This window comes from Impatiens glandulifera, chromosome 1 (genome assembly GCF_907164915.1).
Source record: "Impatiens glandulifera chromosome 1, dImpGla2.1, whole genome shotgun sequence".
In the NCBI taxonomy this organism is placed as follows: domain Eukaryota; kingdom Viridiplantae; phylum Streptophyta; class Magnoliopsida; order Ericales; family Balsaminaceae; genus Impatiens; species Impatiens glandulifera.
In genome coordinates, this window is record NC_061862.1 from 77,517,048 (window position 1) to 77,537,873 (window position 20,826).

At 27.2% G+C, this 20,826-nt stretch overlaps 2 protein-coding genes across 2 annotated transcripts; both read left to right on the forward strand.

The window, feature by feature from the left end:
* Positions 1-5,262: 5,262 nt before the first annotated feature.
* On the forward strand, positions 5,263-10,222 carry LOC124918980. The gene is made up of 20 exons (XM_047459067.1): positions 5,263-5,630; positions 5,886-6,040; positions 6,137-6,227; positions 6,293-6,370; positions 6,443-6,502; positions 6,588-6,692; positions 6,828-6,938; positions 7,030-7,071; positions 7,144-7,257; positions 7,332-7,486; positions 7,566-7,693; positions 7,779-7,885; positions 7,972-8,014; positions 8,115-8,206; positions 8,568-8,616; positions 8,824-8,894; positions 8,978-9,097; positions 9,189-9,277; positions 9,548-9,593; positions 9,950-10,222. Exons 2-20 carry the CDS (start codon positions 5,967-5,969, stop codon positions 9,980-9,982), a joined length of 1,608 nt encoding a protein of 535 aa, XP_047315023.1. The 5' UTR covers positions 5,263-5,630; positions 5,886-5,966; the 3' UTR covers positions 9,983-10,222.
* Positions 10,223-12,927: 2,705 nt separating this feature from the next.
* Positions 12,928-13,995, forward strand: LOC124921700 (RING-H2 finger protein ATL52-like). Its single transcript, XM_047462389.1, has one exon. It carries the CDS (start codon positions 12,989-12,991, stop codon positions 13,868-13,870), a length of 882 nt encoding a protein of 293 aa, XP_047318345.1. The 5' UTR covers positions 12,928-12,988; the 3' UTR covers positions 13,871-13,995.
* The last annotated feature ends 6,831 nt before the right edge of the window (positions 13,996-20,826 follow it).

Sequence of the window (20,826 nt, forward strand, 5' to 3'; positions counted from 1 at the left end):
CCACTAAAGTAAATTTTAATATTTTCTTTATTTATATAATAGTTTCACCTATATAAAACATAATTAATTTAACTTTAATAGTTTTCTCAACCTAATTTTTCTTTAACTATATAATTTTAAATGTATAAATTTGTTTTATAAATTGAGTGATATTATCACTTTTTAAATTTCGTATATTTATTTTATTTTAATAAATATATTCGTGGAACGATTCGATCGAATACATTGACTTATTACCCGTTATAGTGTAATACATCTAATTTTTAGAGCCCATGAAAAAAAAAATTCTTTGAAAAACAATTATGGATTCGCCCTTACCTAGTAGCCTTGTGTATGCCTATTATAATTAGATATGGGCTTGATTATATTTTTGTTAGTGACTTATTAGTTAAAATTTAAATTGAGGTCAACTTTCAGCAATAAAAATAATATTTAATTTTTTTTTACTTTTAAGTTCTCTATATTTTTAAATAATTATAATAGTGTTAACAAATAAACTAGTTAATAGATTTGAACAATTACTCTAATAACACACTCAATTTAGCCTAATAAACTTAATAAAATCAAACATTTTTAGCTAGCATAAAGCGAATAAGGTGAATCAATTGGGCTTGTTTGATTAAGATTATTATAAGCTTATTATTTTAAGCAAATAAAGTGAATCAATTGTGCTTGTTTGATTAAGATTATTATGAACTTATTATTTTATTTGTTGAGATTATCTAACTACTTTATTCGCTCAGATATATTTAATTTTAATAAATTATAAAAAAAATATTAAAGTTCAACTAACCTATAATCTATTGACACTTTTTTTTCTTTTTTTAAAATTTTGTAGTTTTATTTTTATTGAGTAGCAGTTTAATTGTTAACATAATCTTCCACCACCACGTCAGATGTCTCATTTATAACTTTTCACAGTTTCTTTCTCACCATCAAACATCTCGTCCGTCCAAACATCTTCATATGCTTATTTTCTCTCTTTCTATATGTAGTTTTCTTTTTATCTATTTTCTTTGTGGTATCCTTTTTAAGGATATATGATAGAATTGCTTCTACAGACTACAAGGATGAGAAAAAAAGTTTGAATTACTATTGGGTCATTTTTTTAAAAATATGGATGGAACTTTGAAATGCATTTTTTAACAATAGAATTGGTACATTTTTAGCCCAATCATGTAGGCGGGACTTTAATCACTGGTTTCTAATCCGACCATTTCTGAACCCGCCTTTCTGAACAAAATGTCTTTCCACATATTTTAACATGAATTTTTTTATCATTTTTAAATACTTTGTTACGACGTCAATTATATCAACGTTGAAGTCACTAGTCAAACGTTCAATGAGTTTGGTCAAAGAAACAAAATGACTTTCTACTTACACCGATCAGAAAGTTTTCTTTGTTTCTAAATATTTTCCTGCGTCTATTTTATCCACGTCGATGACACTAGGCTAACTTTTCATATGTTTGGTAAAAAAACCACACATAAGATTAAAAATGTAAAAGTTTGAGCTCTAAATTAGGCATTTCAAGTTCTGTCATGCTCAAGTTTTTGCCCTAATTATTAGCCCTGAAAAAAAGTATTTGAGATTTGTTCATTTCAATGTAATTTTTTCTATAGCAATATTTTGAAGTAATAATTGGTTTTTATAGCTTAGGTGTGATTTTAATTTGGTTGAATTTAAGACTAGCTACTTGTATAGCTTTTGTGTTTTTACTTTATGTGAAATAGGGTTTAAGGTTGTTGTCTTGTTGATATTCAAATATAGGTTAGATAATTGATGTTCTTCGTAATCTTGGACCATTTACACAATTATATGGTTTTTCCTATGGTATGTAATTGGTGCAAAAAAAAGCACACATTCCTCTAAATTTAGAGGATGCATGGTTTAATTAAGGATGTTCGGATCAAGGTATTTTAAATAAGTTATGGTATTTAAAAGTAATGATCGGCAATTATTTTAAGGGATGTGGAGATTTTTTTTTATAAAAAGATTTAAAATGTATTAATATATAATGTTAAAATAAAAATAATAATAATAATTTAAAATATATAATATTTTGATTAATGAACTAATTTATATGATGGACGAAATTAAAATAATGTTTTATAATTTTAGTTATTTACATAATCCAACTGAACACGCCTTAATAGTTATACTAGGGTTTTTTATTTCTTATTTTTGAAGGTTTTTTTTGTCATGAACTGTGTATTTAGTGGACTCAGAAACTTTAGACAATAAAAAATAAATAAAGAAAAATGTAAAACCAATTACAATAGAAGAGATGTTGGGGGAGGAAGCAAATAAAAAGAATTTGTCCATTTAACATTATTAGATTCATTCCCAAAATGAATTGGGGGAACTTGTGATAGATAGTACTAGTTTTTTTTCTTACAATAAATTCTGATTTTCAAGAAGAAAATGTTATCTTAATAATTAATATTCATTCCTCATGAATATGTATGTGTTGGAGATTGAGTTTGCTTCTAGGATGTGAGCTAAGAGCTAGTTTGATCTTTGGTTTTTTGGATTTGTACTAGGTTTTATCTTAAAGAACTTTGATAAAAAAAATTAAAAAAACTAATTTTTTCTTGTTAAAAGACAAAAATATCTTTAATATTTTTAATGGATAAAAAGAGTGATAAGATTGATTAAGTAATGCTTGAAATGATAGTTGAAGTAAAATCCTCCAAACCACTGGATCAAACAAAGTTATTTTGTTATTTATTTTGAATAAAAACAAATATGGTGTACTATCATCAATTTCTACATAGATGCATAAAGTGTCCATCAATTATAATTGGAACTATCAATGAAATAAGATCTTCAATTTAGAATGAAATAAAAGGCCATCATTTCTCTAAGGCCTTGTTTGATCTTTGGGTTATTGGGGTTTTATCGGGGTTTTATCCCAAATAACCTTGTTTGATGAAATTAGAAAAAAAACAGTTTTATAATTTTTATTACCAATAATACCCTTACCTCTCTTCTCCTCCCTTCTCTCAATACATTTTAAAAATATATTAATTTAATTTATATTCAAATAAAATTTAAAATATAATATAATAAAATAAATATTAAAAATTATAGATATATTAATATTAATTTTTATTAATACATCAATCAAAATTGAAATGAATGCTAATTTTATAATTATAATTTAAATATTATATAAGATAATATAGTATATTATAATTTTATTTTTATTTAATATAATAATATAAAATTTTAAATAAATAAATTTTATAATATAATAACCAAAAATCAAACAAATATATTATAGTATTTATTTAGAAGGATAATTTAAAGTTAGTTTATACAAAAAAAAAATAATAATAATAAATTTATTTATAAATATTTAATTTAAATGAGATATAGTTATAAATTAATTAATATTTTTTATTTAAATATATTTAACTTTATTTTCTAGTATAATTATTTATTCAAATAATTTTAAATTTTAAATGGTATATTAGATAATATGGTTGGTTTGAATTTTATTTATATTTTGAATTTATTTTTATTTAATATAATTAATATAATTTTTTTAAATGAAATAATTTATTAATTTAAATTATATAAAAATAATTTTTATAATGTAATAAAATAAATATAAGATATATATATTAATATTATTTCAATAAAATATTTAATTAAAGGGTAATTTTGGTATTTTAATTTATAAAATTATTGATTTGATTTGGGATGTGATGGTTGGATTTTGTGATAAAATTTGGGTTTTATCCTAATAACCTAAAGATCAAACGAGCCTAAATAAACCTCTAGACCAATTACAAAAGTCTCCCAAATATTTGTCATCAAGAATCTCATAAACATTTTAATAATATTTTTGTTTTGCTTATCAATCAATATCAATGCATTGTGGAAGACAATTATTTAATTATAGGGTAAAAATGTACCACTTTTCCCCCCATTATTTTAATTGATATAATATATAATTTAAGTAACCTTAGAATATAATTAAATATGTTATTATGCATAGAGTTCATTATTGTATCCAAGATAAAATGGTACTTCTTTCTTAAATGTTGGTAACACTATAAGTAGCCAAACATTTGAAAATAATAAATCCCCCCTCACTCTCTCGCTCAGACACATTAACTTATTAATTTATTTTCTTATTGAAGATTTAACATTTTAAAAGAATTATACCAACAACCCTTTTAATATACAAACCCTTTTAATATACAAACCCTTTTAATATACAAGTGTTACCAATTTGAAAAAAAATGGTTGATTTTTCTTTTAATTTTGGTCAATAATTTTTTTTTTCTTCAGTTTAATTTATTTTTTTAAAATTCATACAATATGATATATATATATAAGAGTCGTTTATGCCTAATTAAAAATAATATAAAAAATTGAGTGCCCAAAGTCCCACAAAATACACCCAAAAATAACGAGATTAATAATTTCATAAACAACAATAAAAACATAAATCAAGATATTCATCAACGAACAAAAAATAAACTAACGTTAACGAGTTTAAAGATCCTTACGAAGATCGATAAAATTCTCTACCGACTTCACTAAATTTTTTTGAGAAAATCTCTATATATTGGTTATGAGAAGAAAGTTAAACCTACTTAGTTTTGGTTATTCAAATAATTCAAACATAATCATTGTTATATAATTTTTTTAATTTGATTCAAATTATGGTTTACTAATTTATTTTTAATCTTTTAAATATAAATTTATTTAAATAATTTTGAGTAAAATGACTTTATTTATATTAGAAAAATAAAATATAAATTAATTTTTAAAATAATTAAAATGAAATATGACCTAGAGAGAAAAATAATATATTAAATATAAATATTAATAAGTTAATACGGTAATAACTATAAATACATTAGTATATTCAACAATAATAATATTAATAACTATAAATGAATGAGAAACTACTTAATTTTTAATATTACATAAGTTTATATAATTTTGTATACTTCATATGTTTAAATAAGCTAATAATTCAACTAAATACATTTAAATTGGATTTATTTCATAAATTTTAAAATAAAATTTATGTTCATTAATAATATAAAATTATTATTTTTAACTCAATAACATAACTCTAGTGCTTAGAGTGATATCTAAATCAATTTTTTTATATATATATTTGATAAAAATAATATTAATCTAAATAGTTTTCAAGATTTTTAGAAGTTTACGAAAGGTTATTTCATAGTAAGCACTAAGCAGAAAAAGGTTGTTCTTTTTTTACCTGTATAGTCTATTTTGTTCAGCAGATGGGAACGGCCGCGACAATTGGCCATGATTTCCTTCCGTTTTCATCTAATCGGAGAAAAATCCCTTTTACTAGAATCCGAAATTTCAACAATCGTATTGTAAGGGATTGCAGTAATCTCATTCCTTTTATTAATTAAACAAAGGAGACTAGAGAGAGATCTTACGAGGAGGACGAGTTGTTTCTTTCTAGGTTCCTTCCTTCCTTCCTTCTTCACTCTTTGACGTCTTTCTTCTGCTTACATTATCTTCGTCCTCCTTTCACACTTTAAATGACGCTCACTTGACTTCTCCTTGCATAACCCATCTCTTACCCTCCCCTTTCTGTTCATTTCTGGGATTTCTTTCGATGCGTTAAGGTAAGGATTTGTTGGGTTGTTTGATTTGCATAATTTTGATTTTCTGAATTATGGGTTTCTTTCTTTTGCGTATGATTTAGGTACCATCTCGATCTGATTTCTTGATGTATTGTAAGCATGGGTGTTTTTTCTGTTTTAGGGACAGAAATCAACTTCTTCTTTTCCCCATTTTGAATTCCTTCATTTGGGTTTCCGTTAGACCCAAATTTAGTAGTAGAGTGTTGGCTTTAGTTGAAGATTTTATTTTGTTTGCAGAAATCTATTTTTGTGGCTGGAAAATGAATGACAACCATTGGTTGATTTAGTCTTGAAGATCTCCCAAAAACTTCAATCTCCATGTTTTTCAGTAAGAACTCTATGAATGATTATAACAGTCCTGTTCAGAGTCAAACACCGGATCTTTCGAAAAGGTATAATCATTGAGTATTACTGTTTTGAATAAGAAACTGCAATTGTGAATGTTATGTGAGAGCCTATTGTTAAGAACTTTCTTTTGGTTGGTATAGTATTGAATATGAAAAGAATGAAAAGAACACGGAGACAAAGAACACGAGGACTGATAAAGTTCCCACCAATTTCCCTGATCCAGAAGCAATGGTATTTTTGTTTATCTTAGACTGGTTCTTCAGATTTGTTCTTATAATTAATTTTGAAGAATACAGGAACTTTACTCGAGAGTGAAAGCACAAGAGGAGGAAATCCTTATGCTTCGAGAACAAATTGCTTTCGCTTGTCTAAAGGTTCGAAAAAACTTGATTCTTTTTACTACAAATTGAACACGAAGTAACTTTATAGAGTTCTTATTCTGGCAGGAAATGAAGTCATTGAATGAAAAATGTTCTTTACAAAAGAAACTCGCTGACTTGCAATTGGTTTGTCTGTTTCTTCGAAATCTTTTAAGAAGTGTGCATCTTTGAGGCCAAATTTTAAACTACACTACTTTTTTTCAAATGATAGGCAATCGATGAGAAGCAAAATGAGATCATAACTTCTGCCTCAAATGAATTGGCGCGCAGAAAAGCTGATCTTGAGGAGAATCTCAAATTGGTACATGAATTGAAGGTAGGCGACTAATCTCGTGTGATAAATGTTTTTGCAACCAACTATTGTTTGCGGATGTTCTTAAGATGGTTTCTTAATATAGTGTCTATCCATGCGGATTGACATTTTGTTTTTTGTATATTTTTGGTAATTTAGGTTGAAGAGGACGAAAAATATATGTTCACATCTTCAATGCTTGGATTATTAGCTGAATATGGCGTTTTGCCTCATGCAGTTAATGCTTCTTCGATCTCTGACTCAGTCAAGGTAAGAAATTCAAAAGCAAATTGGTTAAAAATGATTCTTCTCGATTCTAATAATGATGAATCAAATCTCCTCTCCGTTATTTTATCTGCAGCATTTGTATGGCGAGATGCAGCTAAAGATCCGAACTTCACATGTAAGTTGATACATTTTTATTTCATTCATACTTCGGGTAACTAGTAATCGATTCAATTTTTTTTAACCATAGGCTAGATTTAGGGATCTGACATCTATGGCTGGTCGTCATGATGAGGATATGTGGCTAGAAAAAGATGGCCATGGTCCTAATCACCCGAATAACCAACTTCCTCAAAGATCATTGGTACGGTTAGCATCTCAGTTTGGCCTATTGACTTTTTTTTTCCTCTTTCAGAAATTTTTATTGTTCTTTTGCAGGGTCAGCAATATCCGTTTTATAGTCACCATTTAGGCGAAGAACAGAACTTGGGAAACAATATCACAATGACGAGAAACGAATTGGCTAACAGCCAGAGGCAGCAACTTTTAGATAATGGCTATTTACCAAATCACACAGTTGATAATAATGCTAGGTTAGATCAAACAAACCCTCAGACTAATTCAATGATTACTAATAATATTATAATGGAACTTTTTGTGTTGATCTTGTAGGAATAATTTGGGCCAACCTCAAAACTTTTCGGATAGAAGAGATGTCAGCATGACACCCGAAGAAGAGATGAAGGGAAGGGAGCCTTCGTTTCGTTTTCCGATAGGGGAGGAGAGTGCCGTCTCTGATGGTACTGAAAATTAAGTTTTTTTTCTCTTTTTAATGATTGGAATATTAACTTTATCTGCTAATTACTTGTTATGTTCATGTTTAAGATTTGCCTGGTATAGACGGTTTCCAAATAATTGGCGATGCTAAACCTGGAAGCAAACTTTTGGGATGCGGTTTCCCTGTTCGTGGAACTTCTCTTTGTATGTTTCAGGTACAAGTGTTTTGACTGTAGTGGATTAAAGGAATTCAAAGAAATTTTGGGTTGGTTAAGTTTTAACTGTATTTACTTTCATGTAGTGGGTTCATCATCTTCAAGATGGCACTCGACAGTACATTGAGGGTAATGGCATGAAGGATACGATTTGTTTGATTTTTTTGTGTACTTTTGTTCGAACATTGGAGTATAACGGTTTTGGCTTTCTCTTTCGATGGATATTTAGGAGCCACGAATCCAGAATATGTTATCACTGCTGATGATGTTGATAAACTCATTTGTGTAGAGTGTATACCTATGAATGATCAAGGCCAACAGGTACTGAATTTGACATTTTTTTATACTTTGTTACTTAGTTTTCTTGAATTTGAGTTGGGTAATCGTTACTGTTTTTTTCCTCCAAAAAAAGAACCGTACTTCTTGACCATGCCATGTGTTGAAAAAGTTATAAATGATCATTGTTAGATTGTTGCTTCATTTGGAAACATTATTTAATTAGGTTTTCTCATCTGGGTGTGGATCCGAATAAGATTAAGTTTGGTATCTCGATTTGTATTCAGTATTTATTGGTGGATTCTTAGCCAAATCCCTATATAGATTAATATTCAGATACAAAATTGTTTACAAATGAAGCCATGATGAACAATATTCCTGTAACTAACATGTCTAATATTATCAGGGGGAACTGGTCAGAATTTTTGCCAACAATCAAAACAAAATAACTTGTGGTAAGTCATTAAACTATTTATCGTAAACTATTGATTCGATCGAACTCTTTATGTTTTCTTTCCTTTTCTTGTAATTTTCTGAACACGATTCGTGTTCATGCTTTTTATGATAAAAAATTATTCTTATTCAGGCTGAAAACATCTTGTTCTCTTTATTCTACACTTTTTTTTAAGGACTAAGTGATATTTTTCATTTGTTTTCTTCAGAACCCGATATGCAATTGGAGATCGATACATGTGTCTCTACAGGCATAGCCACATTCACTGTTTTGCTTTGGGTATGTTCGAATATCATTTTATAGGTTGATAACACAAATATAGGTATTTCTGAATGATTTTTTTATTTTTTTTGGGTAAACAGATGGATTCTTCAGAGAACTGGGAGCCAGCAACTCTTACTTTAAAAAGAGCGGGCTATGAAGTCAAGGCTAGTGGATCCGAAGGTGTTATAATATCGGAGAAATTTTCAAAGGATGTTTCGGTATCTTTCTCACTTTGAATTAGTCTTATAATTTGTATGGAATTCGTATTAGTGAAAAAAATATAAAGTGTGAAATTTGATTTTTTTGCAGATCCAGATTCCTTCGGGGTTCACACCACAATTTGTGTTGACCTGTTCGGATGGCTCGTCGTATCCCTTTAGCACATATAATGATGTCAAGTAATAATTTATTTTTTCGTCGTTTCAATAACTTTTCTTTCAAATTCAATTTCTAGTCTAACATATGTCTAAAGGACGAACTTTTTGGTGAATTACTCACTTTTACCCTTCTGTGTTCTGCTTCTCAGCTATAATCATCTAGAACATTTTTTTTTTGTGACCCTGGTTTATTCCCTGGGTGACTAGCAGCATGACCCCTTTAAATCAGAGGTTTACAAACTTCCAATCGAGTTAAATGATGATATTCTCTTTCTTTTTTTCCTTTTGCAGAATGCGTGATACTCTTGTCTTGACGATGAGAATGTTTCAAAGCAAGGTACTCTTTTCCATCTCCATGATCCGTTTAAATACTTCTCTCATCGTGAATAGAACAACCATCATGGTGCTTTTGAAAAACCCAATAAAATGATATTAATTTTGAAGATGGTTTTCTTCCACAAGTAGGGCGTTACTAGTGGAAATCAAACCTGAGACTTTTGATCTTTTGGGCAATACTCTTTCCATTTGAGCTATCTTAATGGTTTCGTTTTAGGCAATACTCTTTTCATAGCTTTCTTAATGGTTTCGTTGTATTATTGAATTGATTGAGAATAGACTACAAAATTATTAAATTCAACCTAATATAGTATCAGTTAACACATTAACTGTAAATCAGTTTTTATTATTTTTCAGGCATTGGATGAAAGGAGGAAAGGAATAGCATAGGCCTTCAGTTTTTACCAGAAGGTTATGTGCAAGTTTACATATTCTTTATAGAGCAATTCAAGAATAAAGATCATCTTGTTCTCTATCTCTTATATGACAAAAATTTAATTTTTTTAAAAATCCTTAACCTTGTAGAATTCAAAGCTTTATGTAGAATAAATTTGTAATTTTAACAAGTGGTTGAAGATGATGAATCATATTTATATTTTTGTTATTGAATCCTAGCTATGTTTGAAATCACTCTTTTATCCATATTTTTGCAAATACGTTGTTTTTTAAATGATTTTTTATAGCCATTTTTTAATCTGAAGCTTGTCTGTTAAAGGTGTGGCCTACTTAGATCATCTCCAACCCACCTGCAAACTCATCTCCATAATAGGTTTTAGCCCTCCAACCCACCTGCAAACTCAACTGCATTTTGAGTTTTTCTGCAAATTCTCTCTCCACCATACCCAAATTTGCAGGGACACTATTCACATACTCAAAACTTTTCAAAACTTTTATTTTAGTCCTTTTAGTTTGTTTTTAATTAATTTACATAACTTATTTATATTTTAATTTGTTTACCTATTTTATTTATTTATATTTTAATTTATTTATATAATTTATTTGTATTTTAATTTATTTATATTTTACTTTATTTATATGTTTAATTCATGATAATTTTAATTTGTTTATATGATTAATTTATATTTAAATTTGTTTATATTTATATTTTATATTTTTTTAAGTATTATAAATTTATAATAATAAATAATATTGTATAAATAATTGATTTATAATTAGAATTTAAAAGTGATTAATAAGTTGTTGTAAAGTTATGGGTTTAATTTGTAATTTTAGATAAATATATAGATAATATTGAAAAAATTAAAAATTATTATAAAAAGGAATATTATGAGAATATTCTTTTGAGTTTGAGTTTGGGGTTTTGGGTTGGAAATGAATTACTGTTTGATGGAATGTTTACTGCATTTTGGGTTTGAGAATAAGTATTTACTAGATAAATGATGTTTGATGGAATGTTTAATGCATTTTGGGTTTGAGAATAAGTATTTACTAGATAAATGATGTTTTTGAATTTAACATATTTTCATATCTGAAAATGTGAAAGGTCATAGCTAATAATTAGGTTTGATTGCTACCATTTTTTGATAAATTTAAATTCGGTATTTTAAAAAGAATTTGATAATTTAATTGATCTTATATATCTAATAATTAATATGACATTTGTAAACTTATTATTACAAGAATTAATCAAACAAACTTCAAAAATACTAAATTAATGGATTAATTAAATAACTTAAAGATTTTTTTTAGTTTCTTTTGTTGCTTTCTTATAATTGGCTGAGTATAGAATAAATAAAATGCAGGATTCTCTTAATTTATGGCAGAGATTTAGGTACTCAAAAAGTAAAAGAGAACTAAAGTCTAAATTGTGATTGATTTTATAATTATTTACAACCATAATACTTATATTATATTTCTAAAAATTAATCTATTTATTTAGAAACACCTAAAATAATATTAATAAAATATGGTTTTGTAAGAATTAAATGAACCCTTTACTGGGTCAATTTGTTATATTTGAAACAGTACAAGCACCAATATACTTTTTTTTTTTATTAAATTTGTGAAGTATACTTTTATGAATGAAGATCAAATTTATAGTATAAGCCAACATGAAGCAACCTTAAAGTAAACAAAGTCATTGACACATATAGTAATAGGATATTTAAAGAGATGGCATAAGAATAAGATCCAGCAAATACTTTCAAAAATATTAGATTACTTTCAATAAACAAGTTAAAAATTAATGATTTTTAAAATATAGAGTTAATAGCAATCATACTCAGTCACATCATACCATTAGATCCGTTACCATAATGATTAATAAGGTTATCATCTGAGTTTTATTTATTTGTGGTATCAAATTAATGTTTATTAAAATATCCTTTTTCCATTACTGCAATATAGTTGTTGCCAAAAAAAAATTTAAGATGATTTTAAAAGTAAATATTTTTTGTATAATATTTATATATTTAACTTTTTTTTGCAAACATAGAAGAATAACATGACCCTTATATAATTGATATTCCAACCCAATTCAAATTAAAAAATATTTTATTTCCGATATATATGATTTTAGTATATTATTATCTATACATGTTTATCCAAATAAATTAATCAATCTAATCCGCACTAAGAATATGTTAAGTAAAGTGATTATGGCCGAATAAATTTTACAAATATACCAAACTTATCTTTTTTGTCTTTATTTAATAAAAAAAATTGGTTTGAATCTATTATTATTATTATGTTGACATTTATAGGTAATTTTGTTTTTGAATAATATTAAAATTAATTAAAATTGGCTTACAATTCTTTTCGATCATGAATTATGAGTAATAAGTGGAGAGAATGAGAGCGTGTCGTTACGTTAATATAAGGAGGAATTTTATTATTTTTTAGCCGTTCTTACCTCTTTCAAATTCTCTCACTATCCTTTCTTATTATATATATAAACAAATTAAAAATTTATTAAAATATTTTAAAAAAATTTATATCATTATCATTTTAACTATCAAATTACTCATTTTAAAAACTAAAATACATTTATTTTATCTTTATCAAATTTTAAATTTAAAATTTAAATATAAAATAATATTTTAATAATTAAACCAATGAAAAACTCAAATAATTTTTTTTTTTTTTTTTTTTTTTTTACAAAACCTCCAAAAACCAAGATCAAACAAGCTCTTAGTGACAAATTATTTTATAGTTAGTTTTAAATTTTAGTTTTTTTTGCTAATGTTTGATTTAAAAAACATAAAGTAAAACAAAAGAATAAAGACAAACTAGAGTGAAATGGAAGGGACATAACCTCCTTATCAACCACCTCCCACCTTACACTTTGCTTCCCTTCCCATCAAAGCTCCATTTCATATTCTTCATGTATTAAACCACCACATTACTCATAAACTCAAACTCCGGCGCCGGCCAATCATGGGATCAATAGACAATCCAAACAATTGGTCACCATATAACTATTTCCCAGATTGTTCACAACCTATTTGCACATCCTACTGTCCCCAATGGTGCTACATAATCTATCCAACACCACCACCACCTTCTCCGGCGCCGGCCAATTTCTCCCCACTCATAATCATACTCATCGGAATCTTAATCGGAGCTTTCTTCCTCGTGGGTTATTACACAGTCATTTCCAAATACTGCAAAGGAACAAGTATAAGAACAAGATCAAACGACCCAGATTCAATCTCATCTCCAATTGAAATATCAAGTCCATCTGGAGTTGATGATTCAATCATCAGATCTATTACAGTTTATAAATACGTTAAAGGAGATGGGATTGTTAATGGAACAGAATGTTCTGTTTGTTTGAGTGAATTCGAGGAGAAACAGAGTTTAAGGATTTTGCCTAAATGTAGACATGCATTTCATCTTCATTGTATTGATACATGGTTGAAATCTCAATCTAATTGTCCTCTCTGTCGATCGATTGTTGTTCCTGGCGTTAACCCAATTATTGATCAATTTGATCAGAACAGGCGGGATTCTTCGAATTTGAATGTTTCGTCTCTTCAAGTGTTGCCTATTAGGGATCTTGTTTTGGTTGTGGATGAGAGAGAGAGGGTTATGGATTATAGAGTTGAAAATGGAATTAGAAGATCTGTTTCAATGATGGGTGAATCGTTTTCATGTCAATGGAATGCCGGACAGCTTCTTGTTGCGGATATTTTGTTCATGAATGGTGGTGGTGGTGATGAGGAGATGGGTATGGAGATTCAAGAAGTAGAGAGAGAAACAATGGAAGAACAGAGCAATGGTACTAGGATGATGAGAGACAGAATAAATTCTTCTTGATAATATTTCGTTTTGTGTATAATATTGAAGTTGCTATTGACTAATGACTTGTTTGACTGTCGGGTTAAGTTAAAAAAAATATAGTGTTCATTATCTCATTCTAATGTATTATTTTTAATTTTTTTTTAAGAAGTATTCAATTCAAGTTAGGAAAATCGCAGTGAAAACAATAATGAATTTTTTATTTTTATTTTTCTGTAAAGAATGATATGCCATTCCTATGAGGGGAATGAAAATTTAAAAATTATTAATTCAGTTAAGAATACACATCATTCTCTATATAATTTCCTTATAAATATTATTTAGTGTATCATTTCTTATTTTAGAGTATCCGATAGATGTAAGAACTTTTATAGAGACATCCTATGAGTTATAAGTGAATGTAAAATTAAAAATTAACCCTCATACTAAATTTTCAATTCACTCATAAGATATGACATCATTCTTTATAAATATTTTCTACAAAATTATTAATGTCTATAATTACTATTGGATTTTTAAAAGGAATTGTAATTCTCATTAAATAAAAAAAAGGTTACATCTAAGAAATTAATTATTAAAGAATACAAGATAATCGTTTACCAAATTAACAATTGATTTAGATATTAAATTGCATAAATAATTACCAAAATAAACTCTCATTTGAAATGATCCAACGATTATGCGATATGTCGAGGATTCCTCCAAATACGAACTCATTTGAGTTCTTCAACGATAACTGTTGTAGTAGAGCAAACCGAACGAACCAATGAAATAGTGTTGAAAGAATCACTACCAAAGATTTTGAGCGACAGTTAAAATTATCCTTAGTCAAGGGTTGATAAGCAACCCAAAAACTGTCATGTCAAATGAACTATCTACATATATGATTGTAATCCCCTAAAAAACCCTTTTGTTCTGTGGCAAGCTCGAGGTTCGAGAATTTCAATCTCGATTTGCGTGTCAGGAAATCTTTTTAACAGATTTTGAAATTAATTATAAAAATAATTAATTTGGGTTCAAATTTAAATAATACGGAGATTTGTAGTAATCAAATCACAATTTGATTTTTTAGAAATATGTTGTTTAAATTAATTAAACATAAGTAATTTAAAAGATTATTTATTTAAAATAGAGTCGTCAATTGATTTTTAAAAATCAATAAAAATGGCTTACGTGTACAAACATATTTTTAGCCAGAGTTTCTTTTAGTTTGTAGTTTGGTGATAATCAGAAAGGGTTTATGCGCTTCATCCTATGTACTTGTTTTGAAAACAGTCTCTACTTATAAATTTGGCTTTTGAAAATTAGTTGTATAAATTGGTCATAGGTCTGACTTCTCTATCGGGCCTCTCGGTCCTAGGTGGAAGTCATCGGTCCTGGGTTTAGAAGTCCTCGGTCTAGTGCGAGACTCCTCAGTCCTAGGTCTGACTTCTCGGTCAAATGTAAAAATCTTTGATTGGACATCTCGGTCCTAGATGAAGAACATTGGTCGGTCCTCTTAGTCTTCGATGAAGAACATCGGCCAGATCTCTCGGTCTTAGCTAAAAAGCCTCGATCGGACCTCTCGATCCTCAAGAACATCAAAATTATAGGTTTTCAATTTTGATGGAGGCTTGTATTATTCGATTGAGGGGTCTGTGTAGCTTCACAAAGCTCCCGGGAACATTTAGATTATTATCCCAATGTATCAATCGACTTAGGTTATGATCAATTCATTCAAAATAGTTTATGGCCAAATATTAGGTTTTTGGTTTTAAAGTTGTTTTGAAGTGTAAGAGCTTGTCAATAGCTTCCTTATACTTCATATATTTGATTGGTATCAAAACATTAACACTGACTGTTTATTTGGACCAATTCAAGAACTCAAAATTTTCAATTATTTTGAAAATTTTAATTTTGATCAAACATAATTGAGATGGATCAAACATGATCCAAATAGTTGCCCAACATTATTAGAAACATGTTGGGAAGATTTTTGAGCTGATGTTCTTGAGGATTAGCTCAAGAACATAAAACCCGATTTTTGAATTTTCCAAATTCAAATTTGGATTTTTCTTTTTAAAACTGATTGATCGGTTCTGGCTTTCACAGAAAGCTCTTAAATGATTATAAAATCGGTTTTCAATCATCAAATTTAAGAACCATACCGCTTATGAAAACTGAAATATAAAAATTTCAGTTTCAAATTGAAAGTATAAGCTAAAGGATAATTAGAAGCTTATCAAGTGTTGAAGAATACTCTTGAGATCCTAAGGAACCTTTTTGGATTCTCAGATCCAAGTTTTAAGGCCTTATACAAAGATTTCGAAAAATTCGAAAGCTTAAATCTTTAATGATGGATTTCTGATTTCTTTTGATTTAAAGTTGGAGAGTGGATCTCTTGACTTCAGAATTGTTGAGGGAGACTATTTATAGTCTCCTGAAGTCGGTTGAGGGCTTCAAGTGGATCAAATTCTTCAAAAGTCATTAATGACATTTTAGGTGTTCTTCATCCAATTTGCTGATATAGGTCATGATTATGATCATATATGTAAGAGAAATGATTATCGTGGTAGGGTGATCATTTCACCTTTTGAACGGAATCAATTCGTCTAGAAACGACGAAATTCCATCTTTGAAAAATCAAAGATTGATGCGGATGGTTATCCATCTGACGTCGCGATGAAGACAATGATCGAAGGACAAAACGACGACGTTTTGAGCGAGAACGCGGACGCGGAGCGGTTTGTTGGCGTTCCATCAGCGTTTTGGCCGTTCCATTGCGTTCTGGTTGACGAAGTTAAAGCTCGCGTTAGTCGGTTCGCTGCTTCGCGTGCACACACCCCTTCCGTTGTAGCGGGCTACACGGGCGTGTCTGAAGCGTTGGATGAAATTTAGTGCCTATCCAATGGACGCGGTTCCGGATGTAGCAATAAATCTGTATTTTGGCTACACCCGATTACAGATTTATTTTTATTTTAAAACCTTAAAGGTTTGTTTGAAATTGATTTTTTTTTCTTTCACCCTTTTGGATTTAATTTTGATCTTTTAAAATACACAAAATATTAAAAATAAATATGACAAATATTTTGTCAATTTATTTTATTATATTTTTGAGTTAAATAAATAATTTTGGGGATAAAATGGGTACCACATTTCATCCTAAATTATTTCTTTAATCTCCTAATTTTTCTAAAATTATTTTATGATAAAATGAGTATAACATTTATCATAAATAATTTTATTTTTTTGGTTTGACTATTTTTTTTAATTAATTAGGTTTAATTATCACAATAATTAATCTAATTAATTATTTTAATTAGGTTTTGACTTAAGGGTTAATTATTTTAATTTTATTTATTCGAAAATAAATCGAAATTATTAATTTAATTTTATAAATTGGGTGTGTAAATTTTTAGTGTTTACAATGACTGAAATAAAATAAATCGAAATTATTATTTTAATTTTATAAATTGGATGTGTAAATTTTTAGTGTTTACAATGACTGAAATAGTAAAAAAAATACATACAAATAATGGGAAGACACCTGTAGAGGTTGCATTCATATGAAAAATCAAATTGAGTATTTTTTTATTGAAAAAATGAAATATAACTCTATATCCGATTATTTCGTCTCATTTGTTGTTAATAAAGGGACGGACACAAACTCTAGAAATGATCACCAACACTATCGAAGGGTATGAGTAGTAAACAACCCATCGAAATTGAGTGTATTATTCGGACTATAAAAATTCGAGACGAAAAAAACAATCCGGTTAAATAAAATGCCGAACCAAATAAAACGCAATATTAACTCAAATCATGAAAAAAAAGACATCATCCGATGCTAAAAAAGTCATTGAATGAACCAATAAAATATGACATATCAATTTTTTTAGAGTTTATTTGTCCTGTAGTTTAAATATACATTAAACCTGACCATTTAGTCTCTTAGAGAACAATTTCATGCTTGAAGTATCTTAAGTTCTATAAATTACTTCATACTTTAATAATTGAAAAGTACGTAGTAACCAATGCACTTGTATAGGGTCACTCATGCAGGGGTCACCAAATTTTCCAAATTTTTAATATATAATATTATTATATTTATTATTAATTATATATTATAAAAAAAAATTATCGTATAATATCATATTCTTTTATATTTATTTATTCATTTTATATTTATTTCTTTATAATAAGCTAACTTTTTGTCTCCATATTATATATAACAATAATTTTTTTCTCTCTCCATATTATATGATAATATATATTACTTATTGCTCTCTCTATTATATATAATATAATAATTTTTTCTCTCTCCATATTATATCTAATATAATAATTTTTTTCTCTTAATATATTAATTTTTTCTCTCTAGTAAATGTTTTATTATTTTTCATCCTTTAATATTAGGCTCATTTCCTATTTCCTATTTATTATTATTGTATCGATCAATTTTATATCACTAACCATAATTATATTATTTATATTTTAGCTGCTTTCCTTCTTTAATAATATACATTTTTTTTTTATCATAAATCTATCCTTAATTGTGAAAATCATTTTGAGGTTACATTTTAATACTCTTCAATTAATTTTTTTATTTGTTTTTATTATTATGTTTATCTTCATAATCTCTTTTCATTTTAAAATATATATTATATTTTTTTCATTATAGAGACATCATACAAAATATATCACGAATGGATTAGTTATGATATCAACTAAAAAATAGTGTTTAGAGTATAATAACTTAATTGAAAATTTTGCATAAAAAAATGCAAGGAAGAGTATTTTTGTTGAATCAAATACTAGTTAATTAATAAATTATTATTGAATATTTTTTGTTTATAACTTATTATATTAATATTTTTGATATATATTTTGATTTTCTTTTTACATTAGTTAATATTGTTATATATTAAATTTTATTTTTTATAAAATGCACAATTATTAAATTTATTTTAATTTTATGGGGTCACAAAATTTGAATTTGCATGGGGTCTCCCAACTCTCGGGGCCCGGCCCTGGTACTTATAGTCTCAAATTGAAATGCAAGGAAGCTAAAATTTTAGATATATGGAATTTTTTTATTGAAATTATAATAGATGAAAAAGTAATAATCAAACCATTAATAAGATGTTTGATTAATGATATGAGATTAAACTTAAAATTTAATTAGAAGAGAATGAGAACTAGTCAAATGATTAAAGAAACGAATTAGTAACACCAATTCCATAGTATAGTCAGTTTCTTGATAAGTTGTAACAAAAAAAAAGAATTAGATTTAAATTAGTTGGATAGAAATCCTTGTCCATTGTGTATTGTACACAGGCCAGGCCAGGCCAGCCCAGGCCAGCCCAGCCCGGACCGGATGGGTAGGCAGCCTAGGGCCTAAGACCAAAAAGGGGCCCATTTTTTTATATATGCTAGATATTAGTAAGGATTTTTAGTTTCTTATTCTTTAATTTTTTTTTTATTATGTTAGATTTTTTGGCACATGGCTCTATAGCCCAAATAGAGAAACAAACTAACACCATCAGAACAAAAAATTGAAAACCTTATTGTCTGTCTCACTGTCTGTCTCTCTCAGTCTCTGTATCCTACATCGACAACGAAATTGACAACGAAACTCACAACGAAACCGACAATGAAACCGACAACAAAATAATTTCGACGATGACTCTGTTTCGCTGGGTTGAGCCTTGAGGTAATGTTTAACCATTAAAAGTGAAAATTCAACATCAGGGTTTGATTGTTATTTATTTTTATGTTTTATTTTGAGATTGAATGGACTTGCTATTTTATGTATTGAAAAATATTTTTTGGAATATATTAATTACGATACAATTATGAATGATTTTGCATCTAAAAATGCAAGAAGAAGTCAATTTCGTTGACAATTTATGTTGCATCTTTATAGATATTGAAAGGTTATTAAAGATTAACGGTGAAAACGCAAGTGAAGTTTATGCATAGGGCCTCAATTTCGTATTTTCGTCTAAGGCCTAAAAAATCTCAATAAAACACTGATTGTACAAATATATCAAAAATGTTCAATCACGTGAGTCTTATTTCATGTTAAGAAACTTGTCTAAAACTAGACGTGTAGATGTCATTATTAATGCGTATGATACACAATTATTTCTAATAATAATCTATTTAAAAAATTAATTTTAGTCATTCGTATGATCACTTAATTGTTAAATATATTAATATATTTTCTTTATTGTTATAAATTTTATAAAATAATAATAATTCAATTAATTAAAAAATCAAATAATTTTTTCTTTTAAAGATAATAGAAATCTAAAATAATCCAACATAAAGCAACCCCTAATTGAAAAAGTAAATGAAAAAAATTAACTTGAGCTTATTTGATGTTTTTTTTTAATTTCTCTCTTATTTCTTTTTAAAATTCAATATTTAAATTTATCAAATAAAATATTAAAATATTCTTACTTTATTTTTATAAATTTTAAATTTAAAATATAAAAAATATTATAATAATTCAACAAATTAAAATAACTTATTTTTTTATTAAAATATATATTTTTAAATGGAATAAAATTATAAAAAGGCTTTTATTTTTGGTTAAAATTTGGGAATTTATTGGTCCGACAGCCCAATCCTTCTGGGTTTTCTAGATGCCGCAATTTAAGGCAATATTCTCCATTTCACCACTCTTTTATTTCAAATTTATTACAATATAAGTCATTTATATTGTAATAATTCATACCAATATAAAATTTACTAAGATAAGTGTTCAAAATTTTAGCTAAGAAGCATCACCTTAAATTAATGTGGTATATAACTATGAGAGCAGTATTAATGTCTTAAATTAAAAAAATACCAATATACACTTTTTTTTTTACAGAATAAAATTTGTTAACATAATAAATAAATTGCAAGTAAATTTATATTTAAAAAAGAAACATAAATTCTAATTCTATTTAAAATTACAACTAAACAAACATAGATGGTCAAATTTT

Excerpts from the sequence above, each read along its gene's own strand:
- LOC124921700 (XM_047462389.1), top strand. The coding sequence starts at position 12,989 with ATGGGATCAATAGACAATCCAAACAATTGGTCACCATATAACTATTTC.
- LOC124918980 (XM_047459067.1), top strand. The coding sequence starts at position 5,967 with ATGTTTTTCAGTAAGAACTCTATGAATGATTATAACAGTCCTGTTCAG. Across the intron at positions 7,487-7,565 it reads ACAGTTGATAATAATGCTAG|GAATAATTTGGGCCAACCTC; the intron begins GTTAGATCAAAC and ends TTGATCTTGTAG. Across the intron at positions 9,278-9,547 it reads AGCACATATAATGATGTCAA|AATGCGTGATACTCTTGTCT; the intron begins GTAATAATTTAT and ends TTCCTTTTGCAG.